Source organism: Muntiacus reevesi, chromosome 17, assembly GCF_963930625.1.
Source record: "Muntiacus reevesi chromosome 17, mMunRee1.1, whole genome shotgun sequence".
Classification (NCBI taxonomy): Eukaryota; Metazoa; Chordata; class Mammalia; order Artiodactyla; family Cervidae; genus Muntiacus; species Muntiacus reevesi.
This window is the reverse complement of record NC_089265.1, coordinates 43,344,158-43,367,895: the sequence shown is the minus strand read 5'-3', so window position 1 is coordinate 43,367,895 and position 23,738 is coordinate 43,344,158. Positions and strand designations below refer to the sequence as shown.

The following is a 23,738-nucleotide window of genomic DNA, read 5'->3' as shown; positions in this document are numbered from 1 at the left end:
TGAAATACCAGAGAACAGTTGGAAGAAGTGAATGGAAGGGAGGCATCCAGGCTTCCTGCTGATCACAAGCAGAAATACAACCTAGGATCTAGGCCCTACTCTGCCATTATCATGCATGCCACCATCCTCAAAAATGCTCCAAACATCAAAGAAACTACCCATTCTCATGCCTGGACAGCTCTGCATACACTATTCTTATCTTCTCCTTATCCATCAGGCCAAATACCAGTTCTGATGTGACTTCCTGTAGAAAGCCTTCCCCAAACTCCAAAACCAAGGTGCTCTTTCATTTTCCTGTGGTCCCATATCACTTATTTCATAATTCTACTAATCATACATCCCTGGGCATATTTACATAGCACCTCAGTATTTGAACATGTTGAAAAAGGCCATAATATATGTTTCCACAGAAGTATATTAAAGGCACTGAGAAGCCATCAAATAGAGGTTGTCTGTTTAGCTTTCTTTAGCTCAGCATTTCCCCAGTTTACTTGATGACATAGATAGCCCTTCTTCTCACATAAAGATTATTATACTCAAATAGTGGCATTCTAGGGATCAGGTGGAAGTTTTTGTAGCACTAGATTATGCAAGAATACCTGGTCTATAAAGAGGGTTTATTGTGTATTTGTTGAATGAATGAATGAGCGATCAATGAAGAAGCCTCATTGTGATTAATGAAGAAGGCTTTGACTAGGCTGATTATAACTCAGGATTGCTGGAAGCAAGCAAAAGTCTCCCTTCCCTTCAGTTCAGTTCAGTTCAGTCACTCAGTCATGTCCAACTCTTTGCAACCCCATGAACCACAGCATGCCAGGCCTCCCTGTCCATCACCAACTCCCAGAGTTTACCCAAACTCATGTCCATTGAGTCGGTGATGCTATCCAACCATCTTATCCTCTGTCCCTTTCTCCACCTGCCCTCAATCCCTCCCAGCATCAGGGTCTTTTCATATAAGTCAGCTCTTCACATCAGGTGGCCAAAGTATCGGAGTTTCAGCTTCAGCATCAGTCCTTCCAATGAACACCCAGGACTGATCTCCTTTAGGATGGACTGGTTGGATCTCCTTGCAGTCCAAGGGACTCTCAAGAGTCTTCTCCAACACCACAGTTCAAAAGCATCAATTCTTCGGCACTCAGCTTTCTTTATAGTCCAACTCTCACATCCATACATGACTACTTCAAGCTTAGGGTCAAATACTTTGTTGGGCTTTCATACTAATGTCAGCGAACTAAGCAATGCTAGTGGGCAAAGCTGCCTGCCTTTGGGAGAAGTTTTAGAATAGCCAAGGAAGAAGAGAAAAGATAGGAAAAATGGAGAGGAGGAGATGGGATGGGGAGTGGGAATGAGAAAGGAGAGCAGTGAGTGCCTACGGCAGGGCTGACATGCTCTACTACCAAGTCTTAGTGCTCCTCAGGGATGACCACATCATCATGCCTTGATATAGATATTAGAAAATCTATTGGTCAAGATATTAGAAAGGCCAGGTCCTCTTTTTCTCATTCTGTACTCCCTTTAATCCTCCTTTTACTTTTTTCTAATGCCAAATGCAAAGTGTTTATACATATCCAGGAGGGACTCAAAGGCATTTTATTTTTAAAATTAATTTTTATCAGAGTATAGTTGAGTTACAGTATAGTTTTTGCTGTATGGCAAAGTGAATCTCACATAAATATATATATATATATATACATGTATATCCACTCTTTTTTAGATTCCATTCCTATATAGGTCATTACTGAGTACTGAGTAGACTTCCCTGTGCTATACAGTAGGTTCTTATTAGTTACCTTTTTATATATAGTAGCGTGTATGTGTCAATTCCAATCTCCCAATTTATCCCTCCCCTATTTCCCCCTTGGTAACCATAAGTTTCTTTTCTGCATCTATGACTCTATTACTGTAAATAATAAATAACCCATTTGTAAATGGGTTCACTTGTACCATTTTTTTTAAGATTCCATGTATAAGTGATATTGTATAATATTTGTCTTTGTCTGACTCCACTCAGTATGACAATCTCTAGGCCCCTCCATGTCGCTGCAAATGGCATTTTGTTCTTGTTTTAAATGGTTGAGTAATATTCCATTGTATATACGTACCACATCTTCTTTATCCATCCCTCTATCGAAGGATATTTAGGTTGTTTCCATGCTCTGGCTATTGTTAATAGTGCTGCAATGAGTATTGGGGTACATATATCTTTTTAAATTATGGTTTTCTCCAGATATACACCCAGGAGTAGGATTGCTGGATCATATGGTAGTTTTATTTTTAGTTGTTTAAGGAACTTGCATACTGTTCTCCATAGTGGCTGTACCAATTTACATTCCCACCAACTGTATAGGCTGGTTCCCTCTCCTCCACAACATCTGCAGTATTATTATTTGCAGATTTTTTGATGATGGTTATTCTCATTGTTGTAAGGTGATACCTCATTATAGTTTTGATTTGCAGACAGGAGAATGTTGGATCCCACCAAAGACAGGCCACACCCAAGGGCAAAGGAGAAGCCTCAACAAGATGGTAGGAGGGGCGAAATCACTTTTAGAATCAAACCCCATACCCACCAGATACACTCAGAAGGCTCCAACAAAACCTTGTGTGCACCAAGACCCACAAGAGACTGAGCCAGACCTTCCTTTGCGTGTTTGAGTATCTCCTGCAGAGGAATGGGTCAGCAATGGCCTGCCACGGGGACAGAGGCTCTGGCTGTGGCAAACCTGGGAGGTGTGGCATGTGGTATAGGTCCTCTTGGAGGAGGTCGCCATTAACTCCACCATAGAGCCGCTGAGCAGATGACCCACAAACTGTAGAACAATTATAACAAAGAAGTTCTCGTACTGTTGCAAAAGTTCTAGGGCCCACAATAGATTTCCCAACCTGGGGACTTTGACTTCGAAAGCCAGTGGGATTTGCTTACAGAACTTCCACAGGCCTGGGGAAACCTTCCCCAGACACAGGCCTGTGCCTGCCAAGAGCCTTCTTGGAGGACACAAATAGAACCTTGTGTGCACAAGGACTCAGGAGAAAGGAGCCGTGACCCCAGAAAAGACTGAGCCAGACTTGCCTGTGAGTGTCCAGAAGAGTCTGGTGGAGATGTGGGTTGACAGTGGCCTGCCACAGTGTCAGGGGCACTGAATACAACAGTCCTGGGAGCCACAGCATACTGGCATAAGTCTTTGGAAGGAGGTCACCATTACTGCCATGACCCTACCATAGTTTGGCTTCAGGCCAAATTACAGGGAGGGAACACAGCCCCACTCATCCACAGAAAATTGGATTCAAGATTTGCTGAATATGGCCCCACCCACCAGAGCAAGAACCAGATTCCCCCACAGTCAGTCCTTCCCATCAGGAAGCTTCCAGAAGCCTCCTTTTTTCCCCCAGAAGTCTCTTATCCTTATTCATCAGAGGGCAGACAGAATGAAAACCACAATCACAGAAAACTAACCAAACTGATCCATGGATCACAGCCTTGTCTAACTCAATGAAACTATGAGCCATGCCATATAGGGCTACCCGAGATGGATGGGTCATGGTGGAAAGTTCCGACAAAATGTGGTCCACCGGAGAAGGGAATGGCAAACCACTTCAGCATTCTTGCCTTGAGAAGCCCATGAACAGTATAAAAAGGCAAAAAGATAGGACACTGAAAGATGAACTCCCCAGGTCAGTAGGTGCCCAATATGCTATTGGAAAAGACCAGAGAAATAGATCCAGAAAGAATAAACAGGCTGAGTCAAAGTGAAAACAACACCCAGTTGTGGATGTTACTGGTGATGGAAGTAAAGTCTGATGCTGTAAAGAACAATATTGCATAGGAATCTGAAATGTTAGGTCCACGAATCAAGGTAAATTGAAAGTGGTCAAACAGGAGATGGCAAGAGTGAACATTGACATTTTAGGAATCAGCAAACTAAAATGGACCAGAATGGGTGAGCTTAATTCAGATGACCATTATATTTACTACTGTGGGCAAGAATCCCTTAGAATAAATGGAGTAGCCCTCATAGTCAACAAAAGAGTCTGAAATGCAATACTTGGGTGCAGTCTCAAAAATGACAGAATGATCTGTTCATTTCCAAGGCAAACCATTCAATATCACAGTAATCCAAGTCTATGCCCCAACCACTAATGCAGAAAAAGCTGATATTGAATGGTTCTATGAAGACCTATAAGACCTTTTAGAACTAACACCAAAAAACGATGTCCTTTTCATTATAGGGGACTGGAACGCAAAAGTAGGAAGTCAAGAGATACCTGGAGTAACAAGCGAATTTGGCCTGGGAGTACAAAATGAAGAGTTTTGTCAAGAGAACACAATGATCATAGCAAACACCTTCTTCTAACAACACAAGAGATGACTCTACACATGGATATAACCAGATGATCAATACTGAAATCAGACTGATTATATTCTTTGCCTCCAAAGATGGAGAAGCTCTATACAGTCTGCAAAAACAAGACCAGGAGCTGACTGTGGCTTAGACCATGAACTTATTGCCAAATTCAGACTTAAATTGAAGAAAGTAGGGAAAACCACTATTCTATTCAGGTATGATCTAACCAAACTTCTTATATATATATATAGCAGAATATATATATATATTCTATATATTCTATATTCTATATATTCTACCTATTCTATTCAGGTATGATCTAAATCAAAATTCTTATATACATATATATATATATATAGCAGAATATATACATATATATATATATATATATATATTATATAGCAGAAGTGACAAATAGACTCAGGGATTAGATCTGATAGAGTGCTTGAAGAACTATGGATGGAGGTTTGTGACACTGTACAGGAGGCAGTGATCAAAACATCCCCCAAGAAAAAGAAATGCAAAAAGGCAAAATGGTTGTCTGAAGAGGCCTTACAAACAGCTGAGAAAAGAAGAGAAATGAACAGCAAAGGAGAAAAGGAACGATCTGAATGCAGAGTTCCAAAGAATAGCAAAAAGATAAGAAAGCCTTCCTAAGGACCAGTGCAAAGAAATAGAGGAAAACAATAGAATGCGAAACACTAGAGATCTCTTCAAGAAAATTAAAGATACCAAGGGAACATTTCATGCAAAGATGGGCACAATAAATGACAGAAATGATATGGACCTAACAGAAGCAGAAGATATTAAGAAGAGGTGGCAAGAATACACAGAAGAACTGTACAAAAAAGATCTTCATGACCCAGATAACCACGATGGGTGTGATCACTCACCTAGAGCCAGACATCCTGGAGTGCAAAGTCAAGGGGGCTATAGGAAGCATCACTACAAACAAAGCTAGTGGAGATGCTGGAATTCCAGCTGAGCTATTTCAAATCCTAAAAGATGATGCTGTGAAAGTGCTGCACTCCATATGCCAGCAAATTTGGAAAACCCAGCAGTGGCTACAGGACTTCAGTTTTCATTCCAATTGCAAAGAAAGGCAATGCCAAAGAATGTTCAAACTACTGCATAATTGGACTCATCTCACACGTTAGTAAAGTAATGCTCAAAATTCTCCAAGCTAGGTTTCAACAGTACATGAACTGAGAACTTCCAGACATTCAAGTTGGATTTAGAAAAGGCAGAGAAACCAGAGATCAAATTGCCAACATCCATTGGATCATAAAAAAGCAAGAGAATTCCACAGTAGTATCTACTTCTGCTTCATTGATTACGCTAAAGCCTTTGACTGTATGGCTCACAACAAACTGTGGAAAATTCTTAAAGAGGTGGGAATACCAGACCACCTGACCTGCCTCCTGAGAAACCTATATGCAGGTCAAGAAGCAACAGTCAGAACTGGACATGTAACAACAGACTGGTTCCAATATGGGAAAGGAGTATGTCAAGGCTGTATATTGTCATTCTGCTTATTTAACTTATATGCATCATGAGAAATGCTGGACTAGATGAAGCACAAACTGGAATCAAGATTGTGGGGAGAAATATTAATAACCTCAGCTATGAAGATGACATCAGTGTTATGGCAGAAAGCAAAGAGGAACTAAAGAACCTCTTGATGAAAGTAAAAGAGGAGACTGAAAAAGCTGGCTTAAAACTCAACAGTCAAAAAATGAAGATCGTGGCATACAGTCCCATCACTTCATGGCAAATAGATGGGGAAACAATGGAAACAATGATGGACTTTATTTTCTTGGGCTCCAAAATCACTGCAGATGGTGACTGCAGTCATGAAATTAAAAAGATGCTTGCTCCTTGGACGAAAAGCTATGACCAACCTAGTCAGCATATTAAAAAGCAGAGATATTACTTTGCTGACAAAGGTCCATATAGTCAAAGCTATGGTTTATCCAGTAGTCATGTACGGATGTGAGAGTCGGACCGTAAAGAAAGCTGAGCACTGAAGAATTGATGTTTTTGAACTGTGGTATTGGTGAAGACTTTTTTTTTAGTTAGAGGCTAATTACTTTACAATATTGTAGTGGCTTTTGTCATACATTGACATGAATCAGTCATGGATTTACATGTATTCCCCATCCCGATCCCCCCTCCTTCCTCCCTCCCCACCCGATCCCTCTGAGAGTCCCTTGAACTGCAAGGAAATCAAATCAGTCAATCCTAAAGGAAATCAATCCTGCATATTCATTGAAAGGACTGATGCTGAAGCTCCAATACTTTGGCCACCTGACGTGAAGAACTGACTCATTGGAAAAGACCCTGATGCTGGGAAAGATAGAAGAGGGGAGGAGAAGGGGATGACAGAGGATGAGCTGGTTGGATGGCATCACCTACTCAATGGACATGAATTTGAGCAAGCTCCAGGAGTTGGTGATGGACAGAGAAACCTGGCTTACTGCAGTCCATGGGGTCACAAAGAGTGGGACGTGACTGAGCAACTGAACTGAGCTGAGTAGTAATGTTGAGCATCTTTTCATGTGCGTCTTGGCCATCTTTATATCTTCTTTGGAGAAATGTCTATTTAGATATTCTGGTCATTTTTTGATTGGGTTATTTGCTTTTATGATATTGAAGTGCACGAGCTGTTTGCATATTTTAGAGATTAATCCTTTGTTGGTTGCTTCATCTGCAAATAATTTCCCCCATTATGTGCGCTGTCTTTTCATTTTGTTTATAGTTTCCTTTGCAGTGCAAAAGCTTTTAAGTTTAATTAGGTCCCATTTGTTTATTTTTGTTTTTATCCAAAGTATTTTTGAAATAGATCTCAGTGAGTGGTGAATTTGGAGATTTTGGTGTATAGCATTAGGTAAAGAAAAAACAGTAAAATATTAGAACTCAAAGGCATCTTAGGGATCATTGAATTCAAATTCTTCATTTTCAAACAGGCTGGTGGAGGCCCTCAGAAGTTAAGGGACTACCCAAAGCACTGAAGGACATCTGATCCTCTCTAAAATGTCCCTAAGGCATTTAGTCTGTGCACAAGGGTCCTCGATATTTGGTCCTGTCTAAAACCATGTGACACAGACCAAATAATGCTCACAGGTGTTTTGGAAGGGACCAAATTTCAAGGACCTTATGGAATAGACCAAATAACATATAGACATTCTGCTGCTGCTGCTGCGTCACTTCAGTCGTGTCCGACTCTGTGTGACCCCACAGATGGCAGCCCACCAGGCTCCTCCGTCCCTGGGATTCTCCAGGCAAGAATACGGGAGTGGGTTGCCATTTCCTTCTCCAATGCATGCATGCTAAGTTGCTGCAGTCATGTCTGACTCTGTGCGACCCCATGGACAGCAGCCCACCAGGCTCCTCTGTCCACGGGATTCTCCAGGCAAGAATACCGGAGAGGGTTGCCATTGCCTTCTCCTAGAGACATTTTAGACAGGATCAAATATCTGCAAATCACCTAAAGTAATACAGCACTCTCATAACCGGGTCTGGAGCACAAGCATTCTGACTCCTGGCCTGGTCCTCCTCTTCATCCCTTGTTGAGACAAACATGGTTGGAATGTTCTGTGGTCACAAATGAGAGAGAGGAAGAACTAGTGGTGATGCATTTTTCAAACAATGGGTTACATGCAGTTAACATAGGCTTCCCTGATGTCTTAGATGGTAAAGAATCTGCCTGCAATGCAGGAGATCTGAGTTTGGCCCCTGGGTCAGGAAGATCCCCTGGAGGAGGATATGGCAACCCACTCCAGTATTCTTGTCCGGAGAATTTCACGGACAGAGGAGCCTGGCGGGCTATAGTTCATGGGGTTGCAGAGTTGGACATGACTGAGTGACTGACACACACACACAACATAGTCAAAGGGATGATTTGACACTAGTCCATAAGCCTGCTGCCTCTCCCAAGAACATATGTTCTCCCAGCCAGCTGGTCCTTGCCATCATTAAGAATGAAAAATTATGCACTGAACAAATAATCATTAGATTATGACATTGGTTACCCAGAGGATCTGACTTTAGAACTAATTTTTTAGTGATTTGTGAAAAGTTCTCTAATGCCAAAGGTTGTATCTCTGTGGTAATGATACAAAGGATTATTGCAATTTTAATTCAATAGTCTTTCAAGATTCTTTCTATTCCTTGCACTAGAATTTTTAAAGATGGCAGAAAACAATCTCAAAATCAATCTACTTCCATAAATTAAAAAATGTCATCTGGCATTTGTTTTTGAAACCCCAAGACAGTGTTAGTTGTTTTATTCATTTAAACAAAGGTTTCAAGAGGTAGTACCATTTTATTATTTTGAGCTAGCCCTATTGTCATTTAAAATGCTCATGCAGATTCCTGAATTAATCTGTCATAACAGCTGATAATTCACTCTATACATAACACTCATTATAGGTGTGACTCCTGCAATGAGAGGGTTGTGTGTCTCTGGGACCAAAATATGTATGTACATTTGGAAGCCTGAATCTTCTGTGCTACACCTAGGAGCAAAGAGAACAGTAAGGACCAGATGAAGACTGTCCAAGGCCAAGGTAAGTAACAAGATGGACACTTAAAAAAAACTTGGAGACGTGGTTAAAAATATTCACACAAAGAGAAACTACAGTGAATGAGGAATGATGTAAGGTTGCCATAAAAAGTTGCCATGTGTTCAGGCAGCTGAATGGGACACACTGTCACCATTAGCGATTTATTGTGACTGAGCAGATCACCTAAATATCCACATCGCAAAGGATTAAAAGGGAAAACGTTACTGTTCGTAGCAGAACCAACATTCCTATTCTGTCCCTGATGGAAAGCCAGTCACCAGAACCTTCTCTCTGGTCAGCAAGAACTTGGGAGTTGACAAAAGGAATGTGTTGCAACCGTGAGGAGACCTAGGTTTTCATGAAGCCTACCAAGGTCCAGGTGAGAGCTGCCATGATCCACAAGGAAGCAGGCCCTTGCCGGGTCTCCCTCAGTAGGTTCTTTCTCCCCCAAGCCCATTGATGACTGATGCCCTCTCCTCTCCATTTTCCCCGCAGAGAACCAGCCTACTTGGCCACTAGGGGGCCCTGTTGCTCACCACATTCAGGACTGATCATCAGTATTGGCTCACCTCCCTGCCAAGAGAGAAGTTCTTACCGACTCGTTCGCATCATTCAATCTATTTTTAGAGAAAAGTTACTTAGGGTTATTCCAGCGTTGTCTGTAGAAATGCTGAACAACAAACAGAAAAGAAAATAAAGCATAGTATGGAAATGTGAAAATAGCAAGGCCCAGTCACAGGGCAAGAAAAGCCTTGAACTGGGTGGCATTCTCAGTTACAGCGCTCATGTCTGCAGATTGTCTCTGTCTCAAGGCTTACTCTTCCCTAGTCTCATGCCAGGTCTCCCAAGGCCTACTCACCTTCCTCTCACTGCCTCCTTTTCTGTTGACAGAGCTATGGACAGGTCAACATAGTGGGGAGACGGCAAACACAGTTATCCTGGAAAAAGGTGTCCCCAGCTCACCCAGTTCAGTCTTGAAGGTGTGATCCTGTGGGAGGATAGAGTGGGAGCTCCGAACGTTTCCTCCTCCAACAAACCAGTTCACATTGGGGTTCCAGTGGTTCACAAAGCCACAGAGATGGTTTGCTTCAAAGTCACATTCTGGCAGAAGAGAAATAAAAACAGACTTGATGGAGATGTGGTTATGCCTGCAGCTGCCCAGACTCCCTGCAGTGTGCGCTTACTCAGGTGTTTCTCACTCCCTTCGACCACTGAGGCCTTTGTACCAGGAGCCCTGGACAAAGTCGGTCAAGAGGAGAGATCCTGTAGTGAGCAGAGATAATAATTCATCATTGCTTCTTTGGACTGTGGCCCATGTGGCTTGCAGTGTGACCTCACCTAGCCGCCGTCTCCTCCTATGGGAAATGGGGGAACACGCCCACCACGCAGGGCTGTGGTAAGGGTGGACAGCTGCCAGCACAGTGCCAGGCGCGTGGTTGGTGCTTGGTAGATCAGCCAACTCTGTATCAGAGCACAATTTAGAGCTACACTTTTAGCTCCAGGAATTTTATCCACCACCTTTCTGGGAACCCGTTCTTTCATTCCCTTCTCTCTTGATGGTAGACAAGGTACTAAGCTGACAGCTAAGGTGCGTATTTCCTAGATGCTAGAGCTCTCTGCTTTTCTTATAAACAAGATCTTAGAATAGTTGAGACAGGACTGTCTTAGGCACTGGGCCCTTTGGCAGCTACTGACTAGAGAAAAAAAGAGAAGACAAAGAGACCCTCTCTCCCCTTTTTAGTAGCATTGACATGCTTACACAGATAAATTGTTCCCAGCCAACAGACCCCTTTGGGGAAGCAAGAAACCCACAAGCCAGTTCCTCCGTTGACCCCCATGAGCAACAGTTAAAAATACGAAGTTGTGATTGTGCTGGTCATCTCCTATTGGCTCCTCCAGACCCACCCACCTTTCTTCCACCCTGCTCCGTCCTCCAGAGGGTGATGTGTATGGACCTGTATGGGCTTCCCTGCCTGCTGGCTTCTAAAATGGATTCAACCAATGGAAGAGAAGAGGAGAACAAGCTTGGGCTTGTTTATTCCTGCAGTTCCCTCTCTGCCAGGATGCCATGAGTTGGCTGTGCCCCGCTACCGAGGGACCACACAGCTCTGTGTTCTGGTAAACCCTCCTCTCTTGCCCCTTCAGACCTCCAATGCTGATGGTTCATGAGTCGTCACTCTGACTAGTCTTGGATTACTGCATTTTGACAGGCTTCCTTCACCCACCCATACCTTTGCAGTCCCTTTGGTGAGTTTTCCTCAAATTACTAAGGTTGAATGTAATCTGTTTCCACGTTCTTGCCAGGGTCCTGACTGATAGAGCTATCAGTGTGCTTTTGCGTTAGCAAGCACTTAACATTTTTAAGATTTTCATTTTCAGCTTTTCTACTACAGGATCCACTAACCTATGCCCAACAGTCAGTGCTAAGGGCTGCTTCAGAGTAAAAGAGAAAAGCAAAATATTCTTCAATGCATCAGGCACTAATTGGAGTACTTTATATGAATTAAATTATCTAATCCTCAAAACAACCCCACAAGGTATGTACTATTATTAATCTCACTTTACAGATGAGGAAACAAGAGAGGCAAAAGGAGTGTACAGAAAGAAAGACGAGGTGAGAGTAAGATCATACAGTTCAACAAGATAAAACATCAGGGCTCCTTTTGTGTGTTTTTTTTTTTTTTAAAAATAGAAGCCATCCAGTGATTTGAAGAAAGGAAATTAACGTTTTTGAGTGCCAAGCATGGTGACAATCACCTTCATATCTATGATCTTACTGATCTCCACAACAGTCCTTTCCTATGAGGGAAAGATTTGAATCCCCATTTTGCAGGTAATGAAAGAGAGGCAGCGGGGCGCAGTGCACGACTGAGCCAGCAGGTGGTGCTCCACCAGGTGTGACTAGCCTGTGAGGGTGTTCAAGCCCCAGGCAGCCACTACTAAAGAGCTACGTGGAGGACCAAAGAAAGAAGATACAGTTTTAGCTCACTGTATCTTCATGAAGTGGTAACAATCTAGGTCTGCTTTCTTTCACTTGCATTAGCATCATCACTAGCAGGTCAAAACAGAGAGGTAAGACTCGAGGAATTAGTAAAGGCTCCTTTTTGTTCAGAATTGCCCTTGACTCCTGCCCCTTCCTTTCCACAGCCATTCAGCCTCCAGTACCGTCAGTGCTGGAAAAAATCTCTCAAACCTCCCACCTTTATCCCATTCCACTGCCGACCCCAATTTTAGACTCATAGGTCCCCTCTTGGAGGTTGCAACCACTTCCCAAGGGTTTTTCTGTCTCTTGTATACTTTCCTTGTTCCCAGCTCATTTTCCAGGTGGCAGCCAGAGTCAGCATCTGAAAGCCCAGCTGCAGGCCCGTCCCCGCTGAATGACTTCTGGTGCCTCCCAACCACATAATCCAGGAACCCAGGCTCCACAGCTGGGATCCAGACTCTTTCGTAACAGCCTCCCTCAGCACTCCTGACTCTCACTTCACACACTACAGTCCCTGGCCTTCGCCTGGACACGCTCTGCACTGTCCCTGCACTGGGGTCTGCCCAGAATGAGTGCTTTCCTTCCTGCCCTGCTCCTTTGCCAACTGAATTCCTAAACTTCCCCTTCTTGAAAATACAGCTCAAATGCATCTCCTGGATTCAGTCCTGTGTGGTTTCCTCCCCACCCCCCTCACCTGCAGAGCGTGGCATGTCCTTCACCAGCAGAACTGATCATTTACAGAGACAGCTTCAGTAGGAGGCAATGGAAGGTGAGCGACCTTAAGCATAGAGAATGTCTGCTCTTGATGCCCTCCAAGAAGCTGGCACTTAAGAAGAACCTCACAACCCTGCTCAAGTGGAATCTAAGTGAAAATTGTGATTGTAGGACAGAGTAGTGGGGTGTAAGAGAGGAATGGAGGAGAGTGAGGAAAGGAGGTAATATGGAGGTAAACAGGATGCCGTCTTTCTGGCAAATGTTACAAAAAGTTGAATTTACAGCCAACTGGAAATTATGTTTATTGGAATATGGAATATGTTGAGTTTAAGGCAGCAACTCAGGTTACAGTCACTTCACCTACTTTTCTTTCATCAACCCAGTCAGTCCAGGCAAACTCTTAACGAGCCTTCCTCTGCTAAAGACAGAGAAACGTCATACAGCATTCAAATGATGCAAAATTCAAAATGCACTACAGAGTGTAGTTTGTAAAATACTCTGCCTTTACGATTGATTCAATTACCTCTGGCAACAGGAGATTTTAGAAAAAGAAGCATGCTCTGATACAGTGAAAAGGAAACCCACTTACCAATACAGTAGCCGGTTGTCATCTTGATTTCAAAGACTGCGATGCCGGTTGTATTTCCATGTCCTAGCACACCTTCTATTAAAATCTGCACAATACATGGGGTAGAAGAGAGTTAGACTTTAAAACACCATGTGTCCATTTTTAGTATTTCATCTACTAGCCAGAAGCTGTTCAGCAATTCAAGGCAAAATGAGATTGTTTGTCTCAGTTCGTTGCTGTTGGATACTAATCCCATGATGGACTTCACTGAAAGAAGGCAAGTGTGTGCATGTGCATGTGTGTACACAACCCATACACATATTCTCAGAACTTTGAGGTGAGCAAGGTATCCAGTAAGAGCTCAGTTGCCTTCCATTGTCACCCCAGCCACCACCTTCTCCCACACCTGTGCTGACACCAGTTGGCAGCAGATGGAAAGGAGACTTAGGTCCCTGGGCAAATCCATTCTGAGCATGGCCAGGAACTGGAGGCAGAGCCTCAGAGGGAGATAAAAATCCCTTGGAAGAGGAGGCAGGTATGGAAATTTGACCAGTGGTCGGGGGATCTTGGCATGAATGGAAGAGGCTCAAAATTCAACTCAACTTGTAGTTTCTATATCGATGAAAATTTGATAATTTTACATGAAGAACAGAGATTTTTTTGCTTCAGTAGTATCTGACTCTGTGCAACCCTGTTAACTATAGCCCACCAGGCTCCTCTGTCCATGGGATTCTCCAGGCAAACATACTGGAGTGGGTTTGCTGTGCTCTCCTCCCAGGGATGTTCCCAACCCAGGGATCGAACCCAGGTCTCCTGCATTGCAGGTGGATTCTTTACCATCTGAGCCACCAGGGAAGCACCAAAGGATAGAGGGAAGCAAAACAATTTATGTGGCTGATTTCAAGCACTGTTTACCTTGGGTCTTGCTTCTGAAAATATTTGCCTTTCCTTATGTGATTTTAGCCCAATATTTTGCAGCTATTCTGGTAGATATCAGGTGTGATATACTGTCAGGGGGACACTTTATAATAGGGAACTCAGACCTCCAGTGCTCCTTCCCTCAGTCCACCCTGCTGTCTGATGGGAGGACTATATGCAGATACGGAATGTAGAGTACTGTATTCCAAAGCTTGTTGAGGAAGAAGAGATAAGGGATAAGGAGTTGGAAAGGGGATTAGAAATGGAGAAAGTTTTCTGGAAGCCTCTGCTTTTCCCCCCATGACAAATTCTCACTAAATGTCACACTTCCTGGCCAACTGAGTCCAGGCTCCATCCTCCTTCCTGCTCCGATCTACATCCAACTTTCTGTTATATTCTCTACCACACTTCCCCAATACTTTTGATGGAACAACTTTCATCTTTGAAATCGGAACATGTCCTTTAAGTATCTTTCCTCTTTCAATGTATTTTCATTTTTTATCATACTTACTGTTTTGTTAAAAATTATAGCAAAGGAAGCATTAGGAAGACAACACAAACATAAACACACAACTTAGGAGAACAAAACAAAATTATAAGAAATGAGAATACTCCCTAAAGCCCATTGGAAAATAAATTTTCACTGAAGAGGTTGGTTTAAGCCCCATTTAGATTCTTACACAAATTCCACTTAAATAGACAGAAAACAAATCTGGGAAGAAACTCTTCTAAGGAATAAACAATATTAATTTCCATTACTAATGTTTTTCTATGATGCAGCTCCTTCAAAATGTCACATCCTAACACAGGAGATAACTAACTGCAATGGATGGCAGAAGTTTTCATCAGAATAGTATAATGTCAAACAATAAGCCTGCATCTAAATTTTTTCTACCTTGAATTTTTTGGAACTGTTTCGCAAATCCAAACTGGCTATGAGCCAGCTGTCTGAAGGCTCCTTGGCTGACCAAAGCAAGCGATCAAAGTTTTCATCTTCAAATCTCATATAGAGGTTCAGCCGGCTGGGATCTGATAGAGACCCTGAAGATGTGGTTATCTGGTAGACCAATCGGAGGCAGCTCCATTCTTCAGCCTGCAGATCAGGACTCAGCAGCACAGCTTTCTCCCCTTCCTTGGCAAAGGAGGTGTCCACATAAATATAATGTCCTAGAAGAGAAGGGGACCCAGGGAAGAAATCAATCTTCTGTTTGTGACTCAGGAAAATGCACAACTGCAGTCCGGTAAACCCGAGGGCAGACACAGCCTGCACATGCATTATGTGGGCCCACTACATGTTGCCTGAACACTGGATCTCTGCTTCCGGTGAGAAATTAGAAGGTCTGGTGACACAGAGGCTACTTTCACACAACAGCAGCTGCGCAGAGCTCAGTAGCACTGCCTCTTTAGAGGTGGCATGTGGGCTCCATTTGCCATAATCCCCACTTCTCCCTATCACCTCCTGACCTTGAAGCCAAATATCTGTTGCTTACTAGCACCTACCATCACTTTATAACAGGCCCATCTAGCACACTGCTTTCATCTCCCTGGCCCCCACAGGCATATGAGTTCAAGAACCCAGGCTAAGGAGCTTCCGAATCTGGGGGAGCAGTATTCCTCTACTGGAGTCAGAATACCTTGGTGGGTTCCTTCCCTTTCCATCATTCCCCTCATACCTAATGATTCAATCTGCATTTAATGTGCCTCATTATAGTAGATTAAATTGTTTTGGTTACTTCAAACTTGGGACCCAGGCAGAAAAAAATTTATCACAAGCTAATTTTTAATTAGCATAGGACTCTCCTTCTCTGGGTCAGGAAGATCCCTTGCAGAAGGGAATAGCTACCCATTCCAGTATTCTTGCCTGAAGAATTCCATGGACAGAGGAGCCTGGTGGACTACAGTCCATGGGGTCATAACTGAGTGACTGAAACTTTCACTTTTCTCCTTCTCTAGACTCTTCCTCAATTGAATCTCCTAGTTCTGAGAGCTAAATGAGAAAGCTCACGTCAAACATGTAGGAAAGGCTTGGAAATCAGCAGAAGCACTGATTATTCCCACCCCCACCCCCTTGCCCCCTTCCTCGCCCTCTCTTTCCTTCCCTTCCCTTCTGTCTTCTCCTTGCTTTTCCTCCCATCCCCTTCACCCCTCCTATTCTCCTTTCCCTGTCTTCACTCCTCTCTCCTGCTGCCTCTCTCTCCTTCTCCTGATATTGTCAAGGGCTCCACTGGCTACACTAGGATGTAAAATAGCATTTCTACGACCAAAAAAGGAGGTTGGAACCAAGAGCTCTCACTTGAGCTTTCCAAATCTAACTCTGGCCATTGGCTTCCTGTAGCAATGATCTGATCTGCTGGTGGGTCTTGAGGACCCTCTGCCCTTCTAACCTGCACCCTCATATTTGTTCAGAGGTTCCCACATTCATGGCCAGCATCTAACATGCAGTCTTATATATGTGACCACCCACCTCACCCAACACTAAATTCTTGGGACTCCCCAACACTAAATTCTTACTGGAAAGGCCCTAAAAGGCCTCTCTGCTTTTCTTGATGTTCTTCAGCCCCTTTTCCCACACTTGCTTCCCCAAATCTGATCCCAGCCTGAATCCTGTGGTGAGTGCAGACAGGCTAGCGGTAGCTCAGTGAATGGCCATCCTCACAATTAGGACACAGTCAGGGCATTATCTTCAAGGAGCCTCACTTGCCTGCAAAACCTTTCGAGATCAAGATTTATCTCCAGCTGGCAGTCTTCTCAACATAGCAACCACCCACTAGGTGCAAATAGCAACTGCTTCTAAATGCCAACCCGGGCACTCTCTGAGAATAAATCTGGTCCTTGCAGTAATCACCAGCAATACCACTACCTCCTACATACAGCAAACACTCATTATGAACCAGGTGCTGCTCTAAGTGCTTCATATATATTTACTAGCTGTGGGGCCTGTTGGGTTTTGAAGCACTAACTAAGCTGGGGTTCTTGATGCCAACTCCTTTTTGAAATGTACTGTTGCTTCATTGTGACATGAAGGAATGTATAAACATATCCTCCTTGTCCCACTCTGCCACTGCCATAAAGGAAGGGACTCTAAAAAGACTAGTCATGGTAGGGCAGGGATGGGAATTGAGGGAGATCCTGAGAGCACTTCAAACATTTCCCGAGGAAGTAGAGAATTGAAACATGGGGTATAAAAGAGGAAAGGAAAAAGAAGTCCGTGCTGTGTCCTATGACTGTTTACATCGCCTGCCAACTTGGCTGCTGAACAAGGCCCACTTCTCCCTGGATACTTGCCCGACTTCTCTCCCTGCTGCCTTTCCCCTTCCAGAAGGGAAACAACTCACAGCAGGGGCTCTCAAACTTGAGCTGAGTCACTAGGAGGGCTTGTTCAAACCCAGGTTGCTGGACCCACTCCTTGAGTTTCCAATCCAAGTAGGTCTGGGGTGATGCTGCCCATCTAACAGACCACATTTCTGAAAAGTTCCAGAGAGCGCTGATGCTGCTGGTCTGGGGATCACAACATGAGAACCACTGATTTACATATCGGCCAGAGAAACAGGACTCACTCTCAGGACACTGCTAATCTATCAAAGAAAGCATGCAAAGGAGGGAGGAAAGAGTTTTACTTGGAGGTAAAATTCAGACATATGTAAATGTGTGTTATAGGATGCTGAATGAGTACATCTGCTGGTGACTATCTTGACTTTTCAGTGAATGCCATAAAAAATCTTTCTCGACATAACCTTTTATCATGTCAGATTTTATTATAAGCATACACTAATACTCTTATGTTAAAAACCTTTGAAAGCACAGAGTATATAAAATGTATTATTTTAAACACCTTGATATTATAAGAAAGCTAATGCTATTTATTGAGTGATTTTGACATCTTGACCATAAATATTAGCTATTTAAATTATAAGATTTTACATGTAAATTACAGACTTCAAAATCACTCTTAGGTCATGCTGTGTGGATATGCCAATTAGCTGTATTACAATCCATCTAAAGATTTATCCACCCAAGTGATTTTGCAGCCACTCAGCAGAATAATACATTTTCCTAGATCAAATAACTAGCCCAGTTGCTAACTACCTCCACTACCACTGCCAATCTCAAGTCAGATTTTCTTAATTAACTGTTACTTTTTTTTTCTTGCCTAGCTTGGATGTAGCCTCAGAATCCTTTTAAATATATTATTCCATATAACTACTACCAATCAATCTGATTGGGACCTAAGCTGGAACATCCCTGCTTGGGGTCATATTATATCCTGTGGTCATATTAGAGCTAAGTTGAACCAGAGGAAATGTGGCACATTATGAAGGCGTTTTAGAAAATTAAGAAAGAATGAGGAAGATACTGGTATCAGGATGGTGCCTTTCCCTGGACTGCCACTAATAAAACTGCCATTCTAGAACAAACTGATAATTGTTTTGGTGAGTTGTTTTTTTCTTACTTTATTAAAAATAATGTTTTCAATAAACAAATGGGGCCTAATCAAACTTACAAGCTTTTGCACAGCAAAGGAAATGATATAACAAAACAAAAAGACAACCTATAGAATGAGAGAAAGTATTTGCAAACAATGCACTGGAACAAGGGCTTAATTTCCAAAATACACAAACAACTCATACAACTCAACAACAACAACAACCAAACAACCCAGTCGAAAAATGGGCAGAAGACCTAAATAGACATTTCTCTGACATACAGACAGCCAATAGTCACATGAACAGGCGCTCCACATCACTAATTATTAGAGAAATGAAAAGCAAAACTACAATGAGGTGCCACCTCACACCAATGAGAGTGGCCATTATTAAAATGTCTACAAATAACTAATGCTAGAGAGGGTGTGGAGGAAATGGAATGTTCCTACACTGTTGGTGGGAATATAAGTTAGTCCAGCTACTATGGAAAACAGTATGAAGATCCCTCAAAAAAAACCAAAACCAGAGTTACTAATGTGATCCAGCAATCCCACTCCAGGTCATATATCTAGGCAAAACTATAATTCAAAAAGATACTATGACCCACCTCCCAGAATATTGGAAATAAAAGCAAAAATAAACAAATGGGACCTAATGAAAATTAAAAGCTTTTGCACAACAAAGGAAACTATAAGTAAGGTGAAAAGACAGCCCTCAGATTGGGAGAAAATAATAACAAATGAGGAAACAGACAAAGGATTAATCTCAAAAATATACAAGCAACTCCTGAAGCTCAATTCCAGAAAAATAAACGACCCAATCAAAAAATGGGCCAAAGAACTAAACAGACATTTCTCCAAAGAAGACATACAGATGGCTAACAAACACATGAAAAGATGCTCAACATCACTCATCATCAGAGAAATGCAAATCAAAACCACAATGAGGTACCATTACACGCCAGTCAGGATGGCTGCTATCCAAAAGTCTACAAGCAATAAATGCTGGAGAGGGTGTGGAGAAAAGGGAACCCTCTTACACTGTTGGTGGGAATGCAAACTAGTACAGCCACTATGGAAAACAGTGTGGAGATTTCTTAAAAAACTGGAAATAGAACTGCCATATGACCCAGCAATACCACTTCTAGGCATACACACTGAGGAATCCAGATCCGAAAGAAACACGTGCACCCCAATGTTCATCGCAGCACTGTTTATAATAGCCAGGACATGGAAGCAACCCAGATGCCCATCAACAGATGAATGGATAAGGAAGCTGTGGTACATATACACCATGGAATATTACTCAGCCGTTAAAAAGAATTCATTTGAATCAGTTCTAATGAGATGGATGAAACTGGAGCCCATTATACAGAGTGAAGTAAGCCAGAAAGATAAAGAACATTACAGTATACTAACACATATATACGGAATTTAGATAGATGGTGGCGATAACCCTATATGCAAAACAGAAAAAGAGACACAGAAGTACAGAACAGACTTTTGAACTCTGGGGGAGAACGTGAGGGTGGGATGTTTTGAAAGAACAGCATGTATACTATCTATGGTGAAACGGACCACCAGCCCAGGTGGGATACATGAGTCAGGTGCTCGGGCCTGGTGCGCTGGGAGGACCCTGAGGAGTCGGGTGGGGAGGGAGGTGGGAGGGGGGATCGGGATGGGGAATACGTGTAACTATATGGCTGATTCATGTCAATGTATGACAAAACCCACTGAAATGTTGTAAAGTGATTGGCCTCCAACTAATAAAATAATATTTAAAAAAAAAAAAAAAAAAAAAAAAAAAAAAAAACAAAAAGATACATGTGCCCATGTTCACAGCAGCAATATTCACAATAGCCAAGACATGCAATCAACCTAAATGTCCATTGGCGGATGAATGGATAAAAAAGTTGTGGTACATATATACAGTGGAAATATTACTCAGCCATAAAAAGAATGAAATTATACCATTTGCAGCAACATGGATGTAATTAGTGATGATCATACTAAGTGAAGTAAGTCAGAAAGAGAAAGACAAATACCATATGCTATCACTTATATGTGGTGATATGGTAAATATTTTAAAATATGGTAAATATTTGGTAAAAATATGGTAAATATTTTTTCCCATTCATAGGTTTTCATTTCACTTTCTTAATGGTACTCTTTGAAGTACACAATTTTTCATTTTGATGAAGTCCAGTTCTCTATTTTTTCTGTGTGTGTGCTTTTGGTGTCATAACTAGGAAGTCATTGTCTAATTTAAGGCCATGAAGGTTTACAACTCTGTTTTCTTCTAAGAGTTTTATAGTTTTAGCTGTTACATTTAGGTTTTTGATCTATTCTGAGTTGCTTTTTGCCCATCCAATTGTCTTGGCACTTTTGCTGGAAATCAGTTGAGCATAGATGCAGAGGTTTATTTCTGAGCTCTCAATTCTATCACATGGATTTACGTCCATCCTTCTGCTACTACCACATAGTGTTGCTTACTATAGCTTTGCGGTAGTTTTGAAACTGAGAATTGTGAGTCTTCTGACGTCATTCTTTTTTTTCAAGACTGTTCTGAGTATTCTGGGTCCCTTGCATTTCCATGTGCATCTAAAGATCAGGATAGGAATAGAGTAAGTTAAAATGCACACAAGTTTCAGTGTCCTTGCTGATATTCAATTGTTTTTCTTGAATAAATGCTCCCAAATATTGCAAGTCTTTGGTTAATTTCAAGTTCTTAAAAAACTGATTTTAACAATTGTTGCCAGTGGAGAGAGGATTTTCTGAAGTCCTTACTCCACCATTCCCACAGACACCACTCCCTTTCCCAACTTTTTTAACCATAGGAAGAGAACAATCTAACACAAGTAAGAAAAAGGCAAAGGATGGCAGAAATCACATGTGGACAGGGTTGTTAATTATAACACAAGGGGTGAAGGGTCTGGGGGAGATTTAGTAGCCACAGTGTTGAAAACATGATGATAGGAAGGTAGGGAAGGATCTTCTTCAAACATAGCTACTTAGGTAATTTGATCTAATTTATGAGACAGTTATTGGAAATGATAAAATCTTTATAAGGGGTCAGAAGAGGGCCATTAACTTCCAAATAGATTTTTAAAAAGTAGGATGGCAATCAAAACCAGTAATTAAACTATCTTGCCAAAATGGTTAGGCTCCATATGCCTCAAGGGTCTGAATGTGTCTTCTAGTCACGTGCAGGCATTAGAAAACAAAAGAAAAGGCTTCTCCGTTTCAGTGAAGACAGACTAAAGAACTGATTTTGAGGTTATGCCCCAAAGCTAGACATATCTGCATGGTTTGAGTTCAATGTATTATTAATGACTTCTAACAGCCAAGGCACAGTGTGATGGGTCTAAATCCCAGGCAATCACTATGGGGGACTTCTTGGTAACCTATGCAGTTCTTTTGGCTAATGAATGTGCTGTCATTCAGATGTAAAGATCATGGTGGGGGGATCATATGGTACAGTGAACCCCACCCAGGATTTGCATAACTTTGGCTTAAAATTTCATCATGCATATGCTAACTGTATCATCAATTTCTTTGTCTACAAAATGGGAATAATAAACAGGGAAGTCCTATTACACACACATTCAATATTTGAGAAATCACTCAATGTACTTAGACAAACCAACAAAAAACAATCCAATCACTGCAATACTTGCTTACTTGTATGAAATATGTTTTTTTTATATGAATAGTCACTAAGTGGGACTTATGTATTTCAACACAAAAAGGAAAATCAGCTGTGTTGTACATAAAAATGGTAATAATATACAGAAAATCATGTATACTACATTCCATGTGTAATTTAAGGAATTTTCAAGGGCAATTTTGATGGTATTCCATTTTCATTTTTCATGCTGACTTTAGAATACAAAGCTCAGGTGAGAAATGACTTCTTATCTACAGAGTTGTCAGAACCTGATGAAAATGGCATATATAAAAATGCTTTGTAAAGTGTAATGTTAATTGTTAACTATTTTTCTTATTATCAGGGGAGGAGTCCTTTAGTTGTTCCAGAGATAGAAATTTCTATTGTCTTCTTTTTTCCGTTATGGTTCAGAGATGCTATTTATTCAGGTAACAGACCAGCAGCACACTCACAGTGCTGATGTGAGAACAATCTTCATTCGTTTCATCTTACTTGACTCTCTGGTGCTAAGGCTATACCTTTGTCCTCTTGAGTGCTGGGGTTCTTCTGGCTGCCCATCCTCAGCATTCCCTTCCTTACAGCTAAGCATCCCCTTCCTTACAGCTAAGCATCCCCTTGCTCTCACCCAGGGTTAACCACCATCTGAAGTACTGATAGAATTCAGTACTAGTATGATTCTGGCTGAGACCTCTGGTGACCCAGGTTTGATAATAATGCCTACTTCTCTATTTGTTTAGCTCTCAGCATCTTGCATGTCTAAGGCAAGGACACTGCCTTCTTTTTGGCAGCTTCCTTCCCAGGGCTGAAGTCCAGTCCCTGACCTAAGGCAAGGATCTTCTTGCCAGATTTCCTGAATGCCTCACTGCCTGCCCATCTGGACTGGGCCCTCTCTGTGGAAGCAGAGTGCTTAAAACTTGGTGGTTATCACCCCAGCCAGATGTTGGTTGAAATCCCAATTACACTACTTACAGATCATGTCACTTTCAGCCAGTTGCATTTGCTATCTGAGGCACTTTCTTCACTGGTAAAATGAGGATGCTAAAATACTGACTTTGCAGAGTTTTATAAAAGATTATATAAGTAAAGCTCTTAGTGCAGTGCCCAAGGGCATGTGATAAGTGTTTAATAAATGTTAGGTCTTATTTTTCCAAATGTCTGACCAGCATGATTTTCCTGATGGCTAGCCCATCTCATCATCTCATATGGGACCTCCTTGATATTAACTGCTACTAGCTCTGCCTGCTGCCCTTTGTCTTGCCCTTCTGACATCGGTTTCTGCCCACTATTTCAAAGATCCATATGCATCTGTACTCATTCTCCCTAATGCCTGCTCTACTCCTCTGGGCACAACGTTTTTCTACGTCCCAGACCCTCCCAGTCTGTCCTGTCCCATTGCCGAACTATGCTATCTGTTGACAATCATCTTTACACTCCACCAGCTGATCAAAGCAGCCTGGACAATAATACATGCAAAGCATCTGGCAAATGCTCATAAAGTATTTTGCAAAGAACCCGATTCCTATCATGGAAAGAGGAGGCTTCCAAGTAATTGCATCC

General features: G+C 42.1%; 1 protein-coding gene across 2 annotated transcripts in view; it reads right to left on the bottom strand.

Annotated features, from left to right (window-relative positions):
• The window catches only part of MAMDC2 (MAM domain containing 2), a 154,218-nt gene that overhangs the window by 69,859 nt on the left and 60,621 nt on the right, over window positions 1-23,738 (bottom strand). For both annotated transcript variants that reach the window (XM_065907986.1, XM_065907987.1), the window contains exons 3-5: window positions 14,987-15,258; window positions 13,195-13,279; window positions 9,872-10,009 (exon numbers count right to left, since the gene is read on the bottom strand). In XM_065907986.1, coding sequence (XP_065764058.1) covers window positions 9,872-10,009; window positions 13,195-13,279; window positions 14,987-15,258 — 495 coding nt within the window. The remainder of the gene's footprint in view (window positions 1-9,871; window positions 10,010-13,194; window positions 13,280-14,986; window positions 15,259-23,738) is intronic.